Source organism: Aquarana catesbeiana, linkage group LG03 (assembly GCF_042186555.1).
Source record: "Aquarana catesbeiana isolate 2022-GZ linkage group LG03, ASM4218655v1, whole genome shotgun sequence".
Classification (NCBI taxonomy): domain Eukaryota; kingdom Metazoa; phylum Chordata; class Amphibia; order Anura; family Ranidae; genus Aquarana; species Aquarana catesbeiana.
Window position 1 is genome coordinate 585,521,017 of NC_133326.1, and position 22,232 is coordinate 585,543,248.

At 40.8% G+C, this 22,232-nt stretch overlaps 1 protein-coding gene across 1 annotated transcript; it reads left to right on the forward strand.

The window, feature by feature from the left end:
- Positions 1–3,257: 3,257 nt before the first annotated feature.
- On the forward strand, positions 3,258–15,642 carry LOC141132979 (glutamine--fructose-6-phosphate aminotransferase [isomerizing] 1-like). Its single transcript, XM_073622020.1, has 10 exons — positions 3,258–3,488; positions 3,626–3,721; positions 5,625–5,722; positions 6,570–6,690; positions 7,388–7,545; positions 10,826–10,940; positions 11,392–11,519; positions 12,146–12,313; positions 12,411–12,572; positions 12,692–15,642. The coding sequence occupies exons 1-10, from the start codon at positions 3,419–3,421 to the stop codon at positions 12,731–12,733; spliced, it is 1,158 nt and encodes a 385-aa protein (XP_073478121.1). The 5' UTR covers positions 3,258–3,418; the 3' UTR covers positions 12,734–15,642.
- Positions 15,643–22,232: the final 6,590 nt, after the last annotated feature.

The following is a 22,232-nucleotide window of genomic DNA, read 5'->3' on the forward strand; positions in this document are numbered from 1 at the left end:
CACTACCCACACATTTGCACATTATTTCTGCGCAGCCTATTTTCTGCATCCTCTGACTGTACCATCAGGATTTTCACTTGGCGCTCCAGATCCATGAGGGTTCTGTTATGGGCAGCAGCAGTATCCTCCACATCAGATATGCGGGTCTCAGCATTGCCCAGACGACCACGGACTTTGTCCAGGTCCTGCCTCACGAGACCGCACTCCAGGGCCAAAGTATCTGTTCTTTCATGAGGGAGGTTTTACTTGCCTCTATGGCCATAAGAATAGCCGCTGTCGCCGGATCCTCTGACACATCTGCAGCTGGAGATGGCCCTGGGCTATGGGCTGTCTGCACCGCTACAGTGGATTGGCGCTGTGCATGAGGTGGCAAGATGGCTGCCGTGCGTGTGACTGGTGGGGAGCCCCGATGCCCGCCGCCGCTCTGCTTCTTCCCGGCTGACTTCCTTCTTCGCATGGGCAACACAGGAGGATATCCCCAGGCAGATTGCAGCAGTTTGCTGGGCAGGATGGCGGTAGGTAGCTCCCTATGGACAATGCTGCAGGATGTCAGGAGCCTCTGCGAGACACGTCTTCCATGTTTTACATCCTGGCCACGCCCCATGCATGAACTTGTTTGAAAGGACTGTTTTTTTAATGAATTTAATTATTTTGTGTTCATTTGTATGTATTTTTTATGTGTTTATCAAAAGCTTAGTATGAATTTTATGGAGTGGGTTTGTATCTATTGACCTGTGCTAGCAGTTGTCCTTTTTTTTTTTTTTCATTTTATTTTATCTAGCCCGATATTTCACAGGATTATAATGTTGATGTACTGACAGAAGGCGAGAGCAGATTGATGAGCGATGAATTGTTAGTGTGCTGATTCTTGTTTTTTATCCTATTGATAAGCTGAGGGTGCGCAAGAGTGGCTGTAGAGGATTTTGCTGTGGTATATTTCACACAATGGGCTGCAAACTCTTACAAATTCCTTATTGGGTAAAGCAGTTCCCATATTTGTATTGTAAATATTGGTTAAGCTGCTTTTCATTCTTGCTGCTCATATAAATGAACAGACCCTTTTGGTTAGACCACATTGACTCTTTAAAACTACAGTCAGATGAGGGATGGCCAAGGGGTGGCTGCCGACAAGAATCGGTAGATTCTTACCAGCGGTTCTAAATGCTGCATTCACTCACGGTGTGTGAAAGGCAGCAGCTGTCAGTGTCGGCTGTCAGTTTTACTTTGTAAAAATTAATGGCCGGAGCCACTGCTGTTCTAATGTAACTGCTTATTCAAGTGGTTATATGCAAATAGAACCTCTGACTTACCCTGGACGCACCCAGTGTGCTTCCAAGGTCGGTGTTTCTGCTGAGTGTTGGCTGTACACATCAGACAGTTTGTATGCAGACATAGCACAGAATGTTGCTGCATCCAGAGGCAGCATTTAGGGCCCATTCACACCAGAAACTGCACATGTTTGCATGCATTCGAAGCGTGTTTGGTGTGTGCTTCAATATACTTTGGATGCATTTTGCATGTGTTTTGTGCTGCGTTTGCAGTGCATTTTAGTATACATTTTTGGGCATGGATTTCTTGGCTTAACCACTTCACGCCAGGAGGGCGTAAATGGATGTCCTCCCCTTTCATTGGTTATACTGGGTTGATGCATGCATCTACAGGCATCAACCCAGTATTGATCTTTTCAGCTGGCGATTCCCTGCACCATAAGAACACTCATAGCGGCTGTCCAGCCACTTGATTGTTCTTACAGGTAGCGGGAGAGGACGTTCCCACCTTCCGCCACCCTCCGGTGCTTCTACTGGCTTGCCAGTGCGATCGGCGAACCGAAGAAGGAATCTGCCACTGGCGGAAGTTTACTATAGAGAATACCGGTGACCAGATGGTCCCCGGCAGTCTCTATGACTCTTGGAGGCCTGGGCGCGACGTTGTGACGTCACGTCTGGCCTGGCAGTTATAAAAATGTGCTCAGCTGGAAAGCCGAGATCATTTTTTTTGTTTTTTTTTACCTCAGGCTTTCCAGCCTGGATGAGAGATATGAGTTCTTATAGACCCCAGATCTCGCCATAAAGAGGACCTGTCATGCCCTATTCCTATTACAAGGGATGTTTAAATTCCTTGTAATAGGAATAAAAGTGATTAAAAAAAAAAAAATTAAAGAAAAAGTGTAAAAATAAAACAATGAAAATAAAAAAAATAATAATAATAATAAAAAAAAAAAATGTAAAGTGCCCCTGTCCCCACACAAAGAAGAGAACGCATACATGAGTCACACCCACATATGCAAACGTCGTTCAATTCACACATGTGAGGTATCGCCACAAACGTTAGACTGAGAGCAACAATTCTATCCCAAGACCTCCTATGTAACTCTAAACAGGTAACCTGTAAACATTTTTAAGCGTTTCCTATGGAGATTTTTAAGTAACGAAGTTTTGGCGCCATTCCACAAGTGAGCGCAATTCTAAAGTGTGACATGTTAGGTATCTACTTGCTCGGCGTAACATCATCTTTCATATTATACAAAAAAATTGGGCTAACTTTAGTGTTTTGTTTTTTTTTTAATTCACAAAACTTTTGTTTCTTTAAAAAAAAAAAAAAAACACGTTTGAGAAATTGCTGCTCAAATACCGTGTGATATAAAAAGTTGCAAGACTGCCATTTTATCCCCTAGACATATATAATGTTTGGGGGTTCTGAGTAATTTTCTAGCAAAAAAATTATTTTTACAAGTAGGAGCGGAGTGCCAGAATTGCCCCGGATGGCAAGCGGTTAAAGGTGCATTTGAAGTGCGTTTGTAGGGCGTTACCTGCATTTGCGGTGCAGAAATACGCAGCGTGCTCTACAATTTTTAACTACGCTGAACTACTCTGCTATGATGTGTACTATGCCCATTGGATTACCTTGCTTTTGGGCTTTCTATGCAGTTGGAGTGGAGTTCAAAAAGAATCCAACTGCAGCCAACTGCGTTCGGTGTGAAAGGGCCCTTAGCCACCTCGAACTGCAGCAAACTAGCCACAGTTACAGTATTTGGCAGTCTGAATGTAGCCTTATGATGGACACTCCAGGTGAAAACCTGCTAGATTAGATTTTGGAGCTTGTAATTATGGTATTGTGGTATTTATAGAGACATGTTCTACATATACGGTAAAAGGTGTGAACACAAAAAAAGGACATGAGGACCAGTTAGGTGAGGTTGGATTCTATCTGTCTTGAAAATGTCATGCATGACAAGTGGAAAGAAATATGTGAAATGTGTGATCACGGGGATAGTCTTCTGTGATGATGTAAGTAGTATCAGAATTCAGGTGCAGCACTTCTGGAGAATTCAGCAGGGGAGGAGAAAAAGAGGCTTGTCAAAAGAGGATAAAAGTGGAGGATATGTATATTATTGACACCAGTGTAGTGGAGCAGAGCAATGAATGGAAATATGGGTAAAGAAGAGGGACTAAACATGGTCCAAGAAGGTAGAGGGACCCAACACCCGGGTATGCAGTGAAGGATAAATACAGCTGTGATGCTAAAAGGCTTGTTTAGAGGATATCACAATATTGGTGGTACTTCTGAGGATTGAATGAATTAAATATTTATACGCTTTCTCTTTTTACTCTTGTTTGATCCACAGGCAATGTGAACTCTTTCATGGAGAAAGAAATCTTTGAGCAGCCAGAGTCCGTAGTTAACACAATGAAAGGGCGAGTCAACTTTGATGACCTAACAGGTAAGAACATCAGATTTTTGCTGCTTTTGGAAAAGCTGTGTGTTATACCTACACTAAGTGCCTGTTTACCAATTATACCAAACCTCAAAAGCCTCATGCACATTGGGTGTTTGATTTTCTCCTCTAAATGCCTTTTATGGCTGGCAGGAAAAATCTGCTTAAAAACACAGTACACAGTAATTTAGTTCGAAAATTTTCATTTTATAAATGTTAGTTCGACTCTCCAACGGTTAAATGGGACAAGTCCACAATTGTTTTTGATCGTAGTATGGAGAAAAATAGAGAGCATGGAAAAATGTTTTAGCTTCTTTTATGAACTAGTCAAATTCTAACTTTTAGGCTGGGTTCACACTAGCTGCAGCAGGGGGCGAATCAAGTCCGAATTTTTGTCTGAATTTGGACCCGAAACGGAGCCAAAGACGCACAGGACCCTTTTCCAGTGCGGACCCAGGCCGCCCCGGAGCTGTGTGAACCAGCTCCATTGAGAGCCGGTTACAGTCTCCTGTCATGTGAATTTGATGCGGGGAAACATGCATCCAATTCACATACTGTAAGTGTGAATCCAGCCTTAATGTGGTACTCAGTTGTGGAAAATAATGCTTATTACCTGATGTAATGTGCATGTGCCAGGAAAAGTTTAATCCGGAATTAGAATTTTCGACGTCACGAATGTATGACATAGGAATGTAAATGTATGAAAGAACAATACAAACAAAGGTTTCTGTATAGTGTATGCAAAATGTAATTTATAAATAGATTTTAACTATATATATATATATATATATATATATATATATATATATATACACACAGTATCTCACAAATGTGAGTACACCCCTCACATTTTTGTAAATATTTTATCATATCTTTTCATGTGCCAACATTGAAGAAATGACACTTTGCTACAGAGTAGTGAGTGTACAGCTTGTATAACAGTGTCAATTTGCTGTCCTCTCAAAATAATTCAACACACAGCCATTAATGTCTAAACCACTGGCAACAAAAGTGAGTACACCCCTAAGTGAAAATGTCAAAATTAGTCCCAAAGTTTCAATATTTTGTGTGGCCACCATTATTTCCACTGTTATACAAGCTGTACACTCACTACTTTACATTGTAGCAAAGTGTCATTTCTTCAGTGTTGTCACATGAAAATATATAAAAAAAAATTTACAAAAATGTGAGGGGTGTACTCACTTTTGTGAGATACTGTATGTATATATATATATATATATATATATATATATATATATATATATATATATATATATATATATATATACAGTATATAGTATTTTCACTACAACCCTATTGGCTGATAAACATATAAAAATATACTTATACATGTAAATAAACCTTGCTTTGCATTATACTTTTGATGATATCATAAGCAATAAAATAAACTTGCTTGCTATATCTTGGAGTCCATTCAAGTAGCTGGTCTGGACCAATTATTTAAGGGCCTTTGAACAAAATTAGCTGATTGGCATCATTTATTGCTTTAATGAGCAATTTTTCAGAATTTCTTACAAACATTCAAATGAAAATCTAACCGTATATTACCAGCTTTAGTCAAGTGTCAGTGCCATGCTGCAGTATATGTTTGATGCTGTTGTCCTATTAATATGATTATTGTCCCAGATGAGTCCATTCTACCTGGAAAGGTATCTGACATTATGGTGAGCTGTCTTCTTTTACAACACTGCCTCTGTGCTCTTCAGACTCTAGTACAGGTATATAGGGTACCTGATCCAAGAATGCCCAGCTTGTCTCTGTTCTGGCAGAACAGCTAGAATGTTCTCACTGCAGGCTACGCTACAGTACAGAGCCCACTGCCAAGACTTCTGTTTATAAGAAGTAAAATATTATTATGTCCTTTATTTCATTTTTATATTTTTAACAGTAAATTTGGGCGGCCTGAAAAATCACATCAAAGAAATTCAAAGATGTCGACGACTAATCCTCATTGCCTGTGCAACTAGTTACCATGCTGGAGTTGCTGTAAGTGTGTATTACCCTTCATATTTTAAACATTCTATACTTTCCTCAATGCTGTTTAAGAGTAAGTAGGCATAAATAGCTATAAGTGGTCATTATTCTTGCCTTGTGGCTCTGGGTCCTGTGTTCATTTACCACCAGGGACACTATATTCATGGCAGAGACAGTATAAGCATGGAGTATGTCCTTCCCTTGTTTATGTCAATTTCCTTGGGATTACTGTTGCCTCCCACAATCCAAAAACAAACTGAAAAGTTATTAGCCTTCTGCTTAAACTGTGTATATGACAGGAATGTTAGACCGTGAGTACTCTTGGGGGACTGATATAAATGGTTCTGTGTCCTCCAAAACACTTTGTAATATGTTGCCACTGTAAATACTGACCAGAAAAAAACCTTGCTCTATGTGTCACTTTAAATAGATGTAGTGACGTCACATGGGCAGGGCTACAGGGGAGGTTGCCCTGGGCACAAAATTATATCTCCCAGATTTTGCTGGACCATCTTCAGATTTCAGCAAAATTCCAGCATCAGTGGGGACAGAGAAAGCACTAAGACCCTGACAGGGATTATTGCCCTTTTCTACTTTAGCCAAACAAAAAAATGTTGGGCTTGTAGATACACTTCAAGGAGCCTACAGATCAACCCACTGTATAGCTCATGCTACAATCACATCACAAACTCTTATTAGTTCATCAAAGTCTCCTGCTGTTTAACATTTTCTCTGTGGTGGTAGGTTGCATTTATTCTTTTGGTGGTTCATAGGAATTAAACTTGTTTCTTAAGGTTCTAGGCAAAAAGAACTAACCCTTAGAGACAGTTCTCCATGTTAATGATCTTCTTTTCCACAGACACGTCAGATCCTAGAAGAGCTCACAGAGCTTCCAGTCATGGTGGAATTGGCTAGTGACTTCCTGGACAGGAAAACCCCTGTATTCAGAGATGATGTGTGCTTCTTCATCAGTCAGTCAGGTATGATATTCTCATCACTTGGTCATTTAATGAGAATCGTTGTTATCTGGTATAAATAGACCTTTTCTAAAAGGTTTTATAACACAATCACAAAATACTAATATTGTATTACATTACTGCTACAAAATTGTTATGTAAAAAATGTATATTACCATAGCTTTTAGTTAAATAAATGTGATAGCTGAGCAAAAAAAGTAGTATATCCCCCTTCCCCACATACATAAATATCTGCTACTGAGATAACTCTGGTGTCCGTAGATTGATGGACCACCAGGAACCATCTATGAGAGGCATGGCATAAATTGATAATCTCTTTATACACAGTTGGGATGTTTTATTAGCAATTCAAGAAAAGAAGAATAAAGCTTTAACCAATTGCCATCATTTACAGCTAGCCATGGACTGGTGTGGGTTACACTTGTGCTTTTCCTTTCCTCATTTATGTGCTTACCTCACTGTGCACGATCTTCAATATGAATGGCTAAATAACCATCCAAATCTTTTTGGACCTCCTGTATTAAAAAGGAAAAGTATTGTAGATGGTGGTACCCAAAGCAAACACTTACAATCTGGCTTGTGACCCATGTATAACAGATAAAAAGAAAAAATAACACAATTAGTTGCTGTAGCTAAAACTCCATTTCTTTTGTCCACATTTCAAGTAATAATTATAGCATTTCTGTTTGTTTTCCTGTAGGAGAGACAGCAGATACTCTTCTTGCACTGCGTTACTGCAAAGAACGGGGAACCCTGACAGTAGGGATCACTAACACAGTTGGCAGCTCCATCTCCAGGGAGACAGACTGTGGTGTCCATATTAATGCCGGGCCTGAGATTGGTGTGGCCAGCACAAAGGTAAGCTCTAGTGTGACACAAAACCAGAGGGTGTAAAAGCTGACATGGATTTAAAAATATTGTACAATCTTCTCTAAATGTACCAACAGGCACAGTATGTGGTACATGGTTCTTCTTGAAAAATCCATTCAGTTCCTATCCAGTGTGGTTAGCCTACTCAAAGCAAAGTAACCATAGGGTGGATCAAAGAAGTGAATAAGATGGCATTTAGAGCTCAGATAGTATCGCAGGTGATTGCCAGAGAATTAGTAATTTGTTTCATCATTAGTATCATTTGTTTGATATCTGGCTGTTCCCTTATTCACCGGATTAAACCCAAATGTCTGTGATAGAATAAAGAGACAACCCACATTCTGACTGATTTGGCAATTCTAGTTAACCATGGGGTGGACCAATGATTTGAATAAGATAGCTTTATGAGCCCAGTTGGTATCGAAGGTGATTGCCAGAGAATGAGTCATTTGTTTCATGTATTTGATATCTGGCTATTCCCATATGCACTGGATGAAACCCAAATGTCTGAGATAGAATAGAAGATATAACCCATGACAATGTCCCTTCACTCTGACCGATTTGGCAATACTAGTTGGAGTGCAGGGACGTAGATAAAGGGGGGGGGGTAGGGGGGTCCAACCCCCCCAGAGCATCAGTTAATGTCACAGGAGCTAGGCTAGTGTAACCTATCAGGTTCGGGAGCAGCACTGCCACTGGGAAGACCAGTTAAAAATATGTTTGTTCCCGGTATGCCCGCATTGTAAAATAACGGGTTGGTACATGGACAGTCCTGTATAATGTCAGGAGGGAGGGAGGAAGGCACTTATGATGAGCTTCAGCTACCTATTGGCTAAGGAGGCAGCAGGGGGAGGGGCTGCAGCCTCCTCAGCCAATGGGTACACAAAGTGCATTGTCCTTCCCTCCAAATTCATCCCGCGGGCTTCTTGTCTTAGTGTGTGTGGGAAGAACCAACTCTGATGTGGGGAGAAGGCTGAACAGAAGTTGCAGAATTGCATGGAATTAGTGAACTTCTTGCAGTGATCAGAGGTGAGAGAGGAGAAAAGTTCCTTTCACTTTCACAAGTTTACTTTCATTTGCATCGGCATCTCTCACCCCCAGCTCCATTTCCCCTCCCTCCGTCTACTACATGGCTGTACATCTGGCCGGTAAGATAGCGTTGCCACCTCATCCCTTTAAACCCGAACACATATTAATTACACAGGTTCTGTGACTGATTAAGGTAGCAGTTAATCTCACTTAGTGCCTTATCTGCATTAAATTAGCCTCAGAACCTGTGTAATTCATATGTGTTCGGTTTTAAAAAGATGAGGTGGCAACCCTACGGTAAGACCATGCAGTAAATAACTCTCACACCGATCCTCATCCCCCTCTCCTCCCCTGTTCACTTTCTCCCGTTCTTTTCTGCTCTCCACCTCCCATACATCTGCACTGAACACGTCCTGCAGCCTCTCACATTATGACATTCCACTCTAGAAGCCCACACACTGTCTGCTAACACCCTTTCCACTACTAAAGTGACACTCAGGCTACTGTTTGCTATTCTGTTACTACTTGTGACAGGAATACTAATAGTATACAATGCAATACTGTCTGCAGCCACGAATGATACAGCCACAGCACCTGTGATCATCAGCATGATAATAATGATCACAGGTGCTGTGGCTGTATCATTCATGGCTGCAGACAGTATTGCATTGTATACTATTAGGGCTTTTTTTTCAGCTGAAATGTAGTACACCCTGAACCATGGACTCTGTACATAGCACACCCTGAACCCTGGACTCTGTACATAGCACACCCTGAACCCTGCACCCTGTAATAGCACACCCGTAACCCTGAACTCTGTACATAGCACAACCTAAACCCTGCACTCTGTGCATAGCATACCCTAAACCCTGGACTCTGTACATAGCACACACTGAACCCTGTACCCTGCACTCTGTACACAGCACACCCTGAACCCTGCACTCTGTACACAGCACACCCTGGACTCTGTACATAGCACACCCTGAACCCTGGACTCTGTACAAAGCACACCCTGAACCCTGGACTATATACATAGCACATCCTAAACCCTGCATTCTGTGCATAGCACACCAAGAACCCTGGACTATGTACATAGCACATCCTAAACCTTGCACTCTGTGCATAGCACACCCTAAACCCTGGACTCTGTACATAGCACACCCTAAACCCTGGACTCTGTACATAGCACACACTGAACCCTGGACTATGTACATACCACACCCTGAACCCTGCACTCTGTACATACCACACCCTGAACCCTGCACTCTGTACACAGCACACCCTGGACTCTGTACATAGCACACCTTGAACCCTGGACTCTGTACATAGCACACAAAGAACCCTGGACTATGTACATAGCACATCCTAAACCCTGCACTCTGTGCATAGCACACCCTAAACCCTGGACTCTGTACATAGCACACACTAAACCCTGGACTCTGTACATAGCACACCCTGAACCCTGGAGTCTGTACATAGTACACCCTGAACCATGTACATAGCACACCCTGAACCCTGGACTATGTACCTAGCACACCCTGAACCCTGGACTATGTACATAGCACACCCTGAACCCTGGACTATGTACATAGCACACCCTGAACCCTGGACTCTGCACATAGCACACCTTGAACCCTGGGCTATGTAAATAGCACACCCTAAACCCTGGATTATGTACATAGAACACTCTAAACCCTGGACTATGTATATATCACACCCTGAACCCTGGACTATGTAGATAGCACACCCTAAACCCTGGACTATGTAAATAGCACACCCTAAACCCTGGATTATGTAAATAGCACACCCTAAACCCTGGACTCTGTACATAGCACACCCTGAACCCTGGACTCTGTACATAGCACACCCTGAACTCTGGACTCTGTACTTAGCACACCCTGAACCCTTCACTCCGTATGTAGCACACTCCTGAACCCTGCACTCTGTGCATAGTGCACCCTGAACTCTGCACGTAGCATGCCCTAAACTCTGCACTCTGTACGTAGCACACCCTGAACCCTTCACTCTGTACGTAACGCGCCCTGAACTTTGCACTCTGTACGTAGCACACCCTGAATTCTGTATATTACACACCCTGAACCCTTCACTCTGTAGGTAACTGGGTACTCAAGGATGAACCCCCCTCCCCCAGGAAAAAAAAAATTATCTACAGCCCTGTTGGAGTGTGAGTTTTGTTTCTTCTTTGTAAAGATTTACAGGATCATTTCTCTTTTAACAGGCATACACTAGCCAGTTTGTAACACTGGTCATGTTTGCACTCATGGTTTGTGATGACCATTTCTCCAAGCAAGAGCGACGCAAGCAAATTATACATGGTCTGAAAATGCTGCCAGGTATGAATCATTAAATAATGCACCTGAATGTCACTCTTACCTTTATATGTTTAGTTTAGCCTCGCCATGTTGATGTATGTGTACTGCTTCATTTATTTTGTATAGAGTCCATTCTAGGCAGTAGATAAGATCAGGCTGTGTACTGCTCCCTGATTGTGTCACAAAACTACACATCATTTGTCATAACTACCATTTGCTGGTCTCACAGAAAAGGTCGAGGATGCTATATGCCAGTTGTGATGAACTAGGAGTGCACAAAGAGAGCAAGCACACAGAGGCTTAGCACACATGCCTCACATGCAGGGCATTTATTGTTGTTTTTTTTCAGGTAACATTTATGTTATAGAGGCTGCTAATTTTAATTTAACATCTAACATTATGAATATACAATATGCAATATGGCAATGCTTGCTTTGTCTTTGACATTTTTGCCTTTTCTTTTCTATCTCAGATCACATTAAGGAGGTACTTAGTCTTGATGATGAGATTCAGAAGTTGGCAGCTGAACTGTACCAACAGAAATCTGTGTTAATCATGGGTCGTGGATATCACTATGCAACCTGCCTGGAAGGTGCCTTGGTAGGTTGAAGCCTCCCAGGCTTATTGTTGTCATGAGTTTCTTGCCTGCTGAATTATTGGTGCAGCATCTGAAGCTGTACTTTTCTAAATGATGACTGTGGTGTCCGGCTCAGAACAAATGTCACATACTCAAGACCTCTAACCTAATGGAAAAACTAGATTTTTTTAAAAGGGAGCTGCTGACATCCCTAAATAATTAATGAACATTCTAGCTTTTTTCTTAGAAATGTGGGTGCAGATAAGGTGCAGTCCAGGACCTGACAATTGTTATCTGTACCCACTCATCCCCTCAACATCAGAACCTTCCAAGGGCAAGTAGGGGAAATTCCTTTTACATGATGTCCAGAATCAGACCTGGCCTGCTGGGAGATTATAAGGAGGAGAACTTGCCGCACATGAGGGCATAGATTACTATTCTTCCACATATGTCTGTTAGAGTAACGAGGACTTCATAAACAGTGTTCTTTACCACTAAAATCTGTTTTTATTCATGGTTTAATTATTTAATTTTTTTTTTTTTAGTGAAAATTGCATTGGGGTTACATTTTGGGGCCTTATTAAACAGAGACCAGTTTTGAACAATTGTTTAACTATTAGTAGCAGTAACCTTTTTTTTTTCTTTGTAGAAAATTAAGGAAATCACCTATATGCATTCGGAAGCGATCATGGCTGGGGAGCTGAAGCATGGTCCACTGGCCTTGGTAGACAACCTAATGCCGGTCATCATGATTATAATGAGGGATCATGCCTATATCAAGTGCCAGAATGCTCTGCAGCAAGTGGTAACTAGACATGTAGGTCAAAGACGAAAGCAAAGCTAAATAAGGTTTCATAGAAATGCTCTAGTTTCATCAACTCTGGTTACCATATGTATCTTCTAAATTGTAATAGGGGCGTCCAGTTGTGATCTGTGACAAGGAGGACTCAGAAACAATTAACACATTCAAACCTACAATTAAGGTTCCTCACACAGTGGACTGTCTTCAAGGAATACTGAGTGTGATCCCCCTGCAGCTCCTTGCCTTCCATCTTGCTGTTCTCAGAGGATTTGATGTAAGTTGTTGGCACCCGTACGTCAGCTTTCTAGCTGGGCATTTAACAAAGGGTTCTTGGTGTTCTATATCATCCTTGTTTGAGTGACCAATACCTTCTCTCATTTCCTCTATCCATAGGTGGATTGTCCAAGAAACTTAGCCAAATCTGTGACTGAGTAGTAAAATTGGTGGGATCCGTAGACGACGATATTTCTACTGTTTTTATAACCCAAGTTTTACTTTAATATTTATGTGTCTCATCTCCTTTGTTTAAATCTGGGAAACCAGAATATTGTATAAATGTAAATTTTGTTGTAAAAAGACAGAGCCTTATAGAATAGATATTACTAACTTTCTTTGCACACAACACATTTTCTACCATTTCTATATCCTATATCTATATGTTTACGTTCCCTTCATCTCTTTTGTATTCAGTCCATTTGCGGCACCCAACGCTGCATCTTGTAAATCTGGAAAACCAGAATATTGTACAAATGTAGTTTCTGCTGTACACAGACAGAGCCTTGTAGAATAGATTTAGATTTATTTATTTGCAGTCATTTTGACACAAACCAAGTCTGTGAACTAGTTACAGCGATAAGGGGACTCCAACGCTGAAATTTATTCCTATTATATACTTGTATAGTTGTATATTTTATACCTGTTTAATGTAAATATATTAGGGAATATGTAGATCAAAATTAATATATAGAACATTATTTGCTTCTTTGAAAGTTTGCTGACATGACTTTCAAGCCACTTTGAACAATTGTGGCTCGGTTCACATTGGTGCAATGTCAGACATTGCATGTGATTCGCACCGCACTGCTGTGCAAATCACATGCGCTGTCTGCGCGATGCAGACTCAGTCATACAGATTGTATGGCTGAATTTGCATCGATTCAGACCAAAGTCATGCAGGACTCTTTTTTCAGTCTGCACCAGAATCAGATCGCATGGGTGTTCACACCCATGCGATCAGATTCCTGTCCAAATTGACAGTTCGCACTGCAATATGTGAACCAATCTCGGGGTGTCATTAACTTTGTATTGACACTCTCAGTGTGAACTGCCTGCAAGTCAGGTGCGATGCTGGAACCCGCAGTGGATTCGCAGGGTTCCCGCATCACATCTATGTGAATCGAGCCTTCATTGTGGTGTTTTATTTCTACACATAACCGCTCCCTGGTTGGTGCGTTCAGCCTTTTCAATAGGTTAGGGCAATGGGAGGAACATATGTGACATAGGGAGTGAACATGACATCATTAGGGAATATTAAGTTCTATTAAAATTAGCCTATCATAAAGAAAAGTGAATTCATACAAGTAACAGTTCAGTAATTAGATAAAGTTATGTATATGGATCAGTGAAACAATGTGACACAAAAATACACACAAACAGCTCTCTTAAATAGTTTTCTCCATTGTGGAAACTTAAAGCCCATTAACATGTGTTAATGTCTTGTGCCCCAATCCATGCCAGAAGCCTCCACATGACATTCCAGGCCGTTGCCCTATATATCCCAAGGAAGGAATGTCCACACATATGAGTAGAATTGCTGCACTGTACTGATGATATTCAGGGAATGGCATAACAGTCACATCACATCGACATACATTCTGTAGTCGCTTAAAAATACATAGTCAATCACATTTAGTGGACGGTTTGCAGTAGTGCATGTGAAAGCATATGCAGCACTTTTAGCAGCCATCTCCCCCTTACAATCTCTCCTTTTACCCGCGGTCATTAGTACTTGCAAGACTGTGCTCTCTGTAGTCACATGTAGTACAGCTCTCCTGGGACCCTCCAGGGAAGCAATATCACTCAGGGAACGCCTAGCCTAAAAGGCCTTTTGCAATTCACTCTAGCCCCCACCTCCAGAGTTAGGAAGTCTACAGCCAGCTTTTCTGAGTAAAGGTCTACTTCTCCCTGGCCTCCTGCCCTAGCCAGGGCCTACATGTGCTGGTTACATCCATGCTGGTGTGGGGTGTTTAGCTCTCATGCCCTAAGTACACTAGGGCTCCACTTGTCCTGGCTTTCAACTGGGCCCTCCCATGGGACTCACCCATGAAATCACTACAGGGTGGTTGTAACTAAAAGGTGCCTAGCACCTGAAGACACTGTCTGCTATAACCAGATACAATTCTGATACAGAGCCACCTAGTGGCAGATTCACTATCTGTACCTGCCTACACGCTGACAGGTGGTAAGAGATAATATGTCTCCTTCTCAATGTCTGATTTAACCCTATCAATCTGGCACCACTGGGTCACAATCATGTGCGTTGCATGTGGTTGTGGCGCAGCCCAGTAGACATGCATGGGTAATATTCAGCGGTGGTAATTTCTGCAAAATGTGACATGCTATTTTATTTTTGCTGTGGCATGTGTACAGCCCTAATGTCTGCCAGCTTGTTAGTGCTTACAGTTTTAAAGCTGCCTGCAGTGGATGAGTATAGCAGCAGCCAGCATTTTAAAAAGCTTTCGGTTAGGCAAAATCATGCCCATTGATGATGCCAACAATTGGATAGCATCTATAGAAACACTTTAGTTGAATAATCTCCAAAATGGCATATGACATTGTGCTTTCTGGACAGTATATAGCTTCTCAGCTATCATCTATTTCCAGAGACAGCTTACCTGAAAGTGAGATGCTGTTGCAGCTTAAAAGGAATTCCTCTTAGTACATTTTATTTTTGACAGGCAGACTCCCTAACATAGGAATGAAGGCTTTTGAGACTTCCAGATGCACTATTTCCTGTGAAGATAAAGAAATGTGACATTTTGTTTTTTTTATACTCTTTCTCATCACTTATATTTTCTGTGTGTATTTTTTGTATTTAATTTAAAATATTGGTGGTTTAATGTTGAAATATGTACAGTTTGCTATTTGCATTTGTTATGTTTTAACTGTAAAAACTAAAATTTTCCATTAAGTGGAAAATTGCTGTTCTCCTGTTAATGTGAGGAAAATTTACAAAGGAGCAAAAATATGTACAGTGCTTGTAAAATAAGGATAAAAAAAATGACATACAAAATTATGTAAAAAATAAACATTTAGATATGTGCAGCCATGTACATATGCCTATACATCTGCCTATGCTTTTTTATTTTCATTATGTGTGTTTATTTAGGAGAATGCCATTTTCAGTACATTTGTGGCTTGTTATGCACAGACCCTTACCCAGACCATTCCATCATGGGTGTACATACATGATTTGATCCCCTGCAGATTTTGCCCACTTACAAAGAAATGAAGGGTCTACAATTTTTATTGTAGATTGTATTGTATTGTTGTCATGGCTGAGAAACATCAAAATATTACATTTTTTTATGTGGCATTCAGCTAGGGAGTCGTCACTCCAAGAGAGCACCCCCCCCCCACCCCCCCACAGAGAAGGCTGATCAACTTATCCTATCCAGTGGAGAGCTGAAGTCAAGAGACAAATCTTATGTTGAAACATAGTAACCTGAACAATGGTGCCACCTTACACGAAACCAGCTGACAATGGTCAAATTTGTGTTTTAAGATCCAAATAACAGAGCCTTTGATTAAAGGAAAAGCTACGGTAAATAACCCCATTGTTTCAAAGGGTGAGATCGCTCCCTAGTAAGAACCCAGTGTTGACTCAGCTTTCCCTCAGACAATGACTGAGATGCGAGGTTAATGATACATCAGAAAGACAACAGTCACAAGTCTCTGAACAGTCGATAATGAATATGTGTCTAAAAATGCCTCAGAGGAATTATGACATTGTTATTATAGGGATAGAACAATTGTTTATTGAAAATCCCTCCACCTATGCTGCTATCTAACAACCCATTGTCTAAATTCCAGGAATTGTTTGTGCAGCTAAACCCTTATCTATATCTCTGTTGAGCCTGTTCAAGGTTCATTTCAAGTGCTTTAGGAAAACATTTAAATCCTGTATACATGTGATATTTTAAATATATGTGATTATAAGTAATTCAAAACTCTATATTAGATTCCAGGTCATGGATAGAACTATGATTTTAGTATCCACTAACCCCATGAGTAATCTGTCATAAAGTGGAAATATGATATTTTGGTATAGAACAAATCAAGAATTGTGTTAAGATACCCACCCTTGTTATAAAGACATAGAAATCGTGACCACATCTACATAAAAAAAGCCATATAGCATGTGTTGTCCCAAGATAAATAGGTCTTCTTAGGATATGCAGGAGTTATACATTTATCCATATAGACAATCATTTTGTGTGATATTGATTAATTAGAATTATACTGAGTGTATTTAAGTGTATTGTATATTGTACCAGTTGCCGGAGTCCCTGAATAATATCGATATATATTTATCAGCCCCAATATATAGGTAGATGCCCATTATGAAAGAGAACATATTTTTCTTTTAACAAATAGTTTAGAACACATTTTTCTGCCCCCAGACACCCCTAGTGGCTGAAGATGATATTACCTGAGCTCACCAGGTAAATCATTAAAGTTCTCCAACCAATGGAGAATAAGCCAAACCTTCTGGGCAGAGCTTATGGTAATTTTATGAGCTTATTGTCCCAGGTGGTATAAAGTATGTGAGGGCCATAGAGAGGGGATCACAGACCCACACGTCAGATACACCCCCTAGATGATCAAGAAGCCTGCTGATAATTGACCACTCCCCATCTTGCTGGACCTTGTGACTGGAACTACTCAAAGTACTTATAATTTGTTGGATATCTTCCCCTTTTAAACTGTTGGTAAGATACACACCAGACGAATATTAATTAATCTTTTTCTCTCAAAATTGTAGGGATTGTATTTTAAAGTTTATGTGTTAACATTATCATGTGCAGTGTGTAGGGTAGTTTTATAATTACTCATTTGCCCATATTGATTGTCTGGGCTGTGTGTATTGAAGCCGTGTCTGGGGGAATTCAGATACAGACCTGGATTACAACCATTTAAATTACTGTGATCCCAGGGAAAGTATTTATTGCCCCATTCAATTTAGTAGCTCGGTTGGATTAATATCTCTTTCAAATTGACAATATCTATCTGTTGACTCCATGAGACATACTTTGGATTCCTTCCGGCCGGAGAAATTCAAAGGACTGTTTCCCCAAGCGATAAGAGCTGGGAATGTTCTCTGGTTTTGTCTTTCAACCTGACAGAACACCTTTGGGATGAATTAGAGCAGAGACTGCGAGCCAGGCCTTCTTGTTCACATCGGTGCCTGAATTCACAAATGCGCTTGTGGAAAAATGGTCAAACATTTCCATAAACACACTCCTAAAACTTGTGGATAACCTTCCCAGAAGAGTTGAAGCTGTTGTAGCTGCAAAGAGTGGGTCAACTCAATATTGAACCCAAGGCCTAAGACTGGGATGCTATTAAAGTTCATGTGCATGTAAAGGCAGGCGTCCCAATACTTTTGGTAATATAGTGTATATGCATTTGCAGTTTACTTTCTCTGTTATAGCCATCAGCAAATGGGTGTTTCACGTTGAATGTTAATTACTGGGTTTTGTGATTTGCTTGCATTCTATTATAGGTTCAAATACCGTATAACTGATGCGGCTTAACAAGGTGAATATCTCTTGGTTAGAAAGGTAGGAACCTTACATCCGGGGCTCCTCATTTAAGTTTAACGACCTACTCTCCCTTCACATTAAAAGAATGCTATGTATGCAGATCATATTTGGGTTTTGCTAAGTAGGGCAAGGAACTTCAGGGGGTCAATGTGAACTCAATAGGATAGCGGAAATTACCTGATAGTGGACTGAATATATGACTTTCTGTTCTGTTTTTGGTGCCCCCCCCTTGAAAGACCAAAATTCTTCTATAGCCCTCTGTTTTGCACAGCTGAAGAATTTACTAATTTATCTAGGTTTACACAGATAAAATAACATGCTTGGTGCTTTTAAAGCGGAAGTTTGGGTATGGCAATTGTTGACATTGGTTCAGCTTAGACCCATGTAAGTACAGTATTATTATTATTATTATTGTTATTATACAGGTTTTATATAGTGCCACAGTTTGCACAGCGCTTTACAACATGAGGGCAGACATTACAGATACATTACAATTTGGTAGAGGAATCAGAGTGCCCTGCTAGTTAGAGCTTACAATCTAAAAAGGAAGGGTCAATTGATACAAAAGGTAATACCTGTGGGGGGATGAAATGATGGAGGAAGTTAAACAGTGTTAGTTAGAAGCAGGATAGGCTTCTTTGAAGAGAAGGGTTTTCAGGGATCGTCTAAAGATGGATAGATTAGGGGACAGTCGGACAGATTGGGGTAGGGAGTTCCAAAGGATGGGAGAAGCTCTGGAGAAATCCTGGAGGTGAGCATGGGAGGAGGTGACAAGGGAGCTAGAGAGCACTAGGTCTTGGGATGACCGAAGAGAACGGCTTGGTTGGTATTTTGGGACTAGGTTAGTGATGTAGCTGGGGGCAGAGTTATGGATGGCTTTGTGAATTATTGTTAGTACTTTGAATTTTATTCGTTGGGTGAGTGGAAGCCAGTGGAGGGATTGGCAGAGAGGGGTGGAGGACACTGAATGGTTGGTAAGGTGGATGAGTCTTGCAGCGGCATTCATTATGGAGTGAAGGGGGATAGTGTATGTAAAGGTAATCCAATGAGGAGGGAGTTGCAGTAGTCGAGGCGAGAGATGACCAAGGAGTGAATTATAAGTTTGGTGGTGTCATTAGTTAAAAAGGGGCGTATCCTGGAAATGTTGTGGAGGTTAATGTGGCATGATTTGGACAGGGATTGTATGTGGGCCTGAAAGGACAGTTCAGAGTCTAAGGTTACCCCTAGCACCCTGGCATGTGGGGATGGACTGATAGATGTGCCATTGATCTTGACAGAGAAGTCAGGGGAGGGGGCACATGGGGGAGGAAATATTAAGAGCCCAGTTTTAGATAGATTCAGTTTGAGGAAGTGGTTTGAAATCCAGGCTGATATGTCTGTTAGTAGATCAGTGATGCGTGAGGAGATTGATGGGGTGAGCTGAGGGGCAGAGATATATATTTGGGTGTCATCAGCATATAAATGGTAGTGAAAGCCATGGGAGGCTATCAGCTGACCCAGGGAGGATGTGCAGATCGAGAATAGTAGAGTTCCAAGGACAGAACCTTGGGGGACTCCAACGGTAAGAGGAGTTGTAGAAGAGGAAGTGGCATTGTAAGTGACTCTGAAGGTGTGATGAGATAGGTAAGGTTTGAACCAACAGAGAGTGCAACCATGGAGACCAAGCAAATTGAGTTTTTTGAGGAGGAGGGGGTGGTCAACTGTATCACAGTATGTATTTTTCGTACCTGTGGGATCCCCCTGACACCTTGAAATCAATGTAGTAGGCACTTCTGACAGTATTCTTCACTAGCTTCAAAGTTTCATGATTACTCTTTAATAATTTATTAATTTTTAAATATTTTATATATCTTATGAAATTATTTATATGCATAAGTCAATTATAAATTATTATATAATTTTATTTGATATATATATTTAGCACCCTCTACCTCAGGGTACCTTAGTTTTTGTGTTTTTACTGTCAGTGCAGGTAAATTTAGGTAGGCCAAGCTGTGAGATATTCCTGTTTGCTTTTGATCTGGGGGCAGGGGAGTGGTTTTACTGTAGCAGCAGGTGATTGACATGTGCCTCAGCTCTCTGGCGCCTCCTCTGTTTCTAGTGAGAAGGTTCTGGAAAAGAGGCAGGGCAGAGTGCTGGAGTGACATGGGGTGTATTTGGGAGCCCTGACTAATCCCCAACTAGGATTGGCAGGGGGCAGGCCTCCTATATATACCCATGGTCAGCCTGTTGTGGGAGGAGTTGTCGTGTGGAAGAACTGAATGATGGCGTGTTAGGCTGTGGTGGCCCTTCAGGGACCCCCCTTTCTGGAGGGGGGGTGACCTCGGGCCTGGAGCTCGGGAGCTGGGAGGGAGCCTCTCTTTACACAGTCATTGAGAGGTATTATCTAAAAGAAAAATTTGCGCTAGGTGTGCAAAGAAATAAGTGACTGAAAAAAATATGAATGAAGATCTGTGAAGAAAAGTGTCCTGCAGCTGAACACTGAAACCCTGATAGGGGGCACAAACTAAATAAATTTACAAAAAAGTGCAGCGCTGGATAACTACTGAACAGTAGATAATACAAACTGGGCTAAAGAACAAACAAAAGCATAAAAAACTGACAAACCGTGCACATTACTACACAACTGATTAACCTGATATGGATTAATAGATATTGTCCATATGTGAATAACAAACACCAACTCAAATTTTTTTAAAAAAGAAAATGTGTTCAATTTTACTATAGTGTCCACAAATGCATGAGTGAAAATTTTGCTGGGTGATTCCGTGACTTCCACCGCTGATAAACCCGTCACCACAGAAAGATTAAAGGCTTACCAGACAGCCCTTGACAGACAGCATGGAATATCATCCACTATAGTTGTTATCCTCCCTGTAGATGGCTCCTATCCGAAAGCCCTGGACGGATGGTTTGCAGACTGATTCCCAGTGGTGGAGGGAGGGGGGAGGGGAAATCCCCTCTCAACGATGTTAGATATCCAAAAAGGAAGAGAAAAGCGCTCCAATAGTGTAAAAAAGTATTATCTTTTCTTTATTAAAACTGCCATACAGGCATCACAAATGAAAATTCCTTGCAAGGAGTTAAAAACAGCTCCGATGTATATAGAAAGTTCGCGCATGCGCAGTCCTTGCGTGCGTGTCTACCCTACGGCCGTTTCGTCAGAAATGACATCATCAGGGGCACGCCCACACGTCCGCGCATGCGCATTAAATACCCGAACGGCGGAACGAAAGGTTCAGCCATTGGTCACCGGAGCTCACAAAAAACAGCTGAAACAACAGCAAATTAAAATACTAATTGGTTCATAAAACAACAGTTCCTGTCAAATTTCAATGACTCTGTCCTGTTGCCATGGTAACAGATTAAATGACTTACAGAGACACCCATTCTAAGGCTTCAAAGAGAACTAAAAAGAATAATAAACTGACGAACGGGACAACCTTGTGGACCATACCTCTACATTTCAACCCTTTTTCTTCTTTCTCTTTCCTTTTCTCCACCTTACGATTAAAGCTCATTATCAGAATTTATTTGACCTATATACACTCTACTTGTAAACAATATGTATAGTAGGTATAAATCATTTAAATACCTACAAAAGTAACTAAGGAAATTATATATATCTTTAATTTAGGTTTACGTGAACCCAATGTTTAATATTTGAAATTTCATGATATTTACCTATATAAACCCTACTGTAAAACAATGAGCTTACTTTATAGATCCTTGTAAACTTACTTTATGTATCTTTATGTATCTTTATATCATTGTATACTCAATAAACTTCTTTTGACAAGGAAAAATACTAATTGGTTCAAATGCTAATTGTTCTGGTTTTAACACACAGGACCACCTAGTCTTTTCTAGTGCCATCTTGTGGACAGCTAATATATTGCCACAAGAATACAATTAATTGTCAATTTGAACACAAAACTTTGTAACTTTATAAAATATGCAAATGGCTGAAGGACAGTTCGCAACACCCTTCAAGGCAGAAACATTTATAATACATTAATCCCCCAATCAGGGGGACTGCTTCACACTAGATTCAAAAATCATATAGTATAGCAAAAAAATATATTTATATCAAACAGAAAGAAATATAT

What these genes read in the sequence shown, in the direction of transcription:
- LOC141132979 (XM_073622020.1), top strand. Translation starts at nt 3,419, where the DNA reads ATGAATGGAAATATGGGTAAAGAAGAGGGACTAAACATGGTCCAAGAA. An exon ending in TGGTCTGAAAATGCTGCCAG is followed by an intron (nt 10,941 to 11,391) that starts GTATGAATCATT and finishes TTTCTATCTCAG; the next exon opens with ATCACATTAAGGAGGTACTT. An exon ending in AGCAAGTGGTAACTAGACAT is followed by an intron (nt 12,314 to 12,410) that starts GTAGGTCAAAGA and finishes AAATTGTAATAG; the next exon opens with GGGCGTCCAGTTGTGATCTG.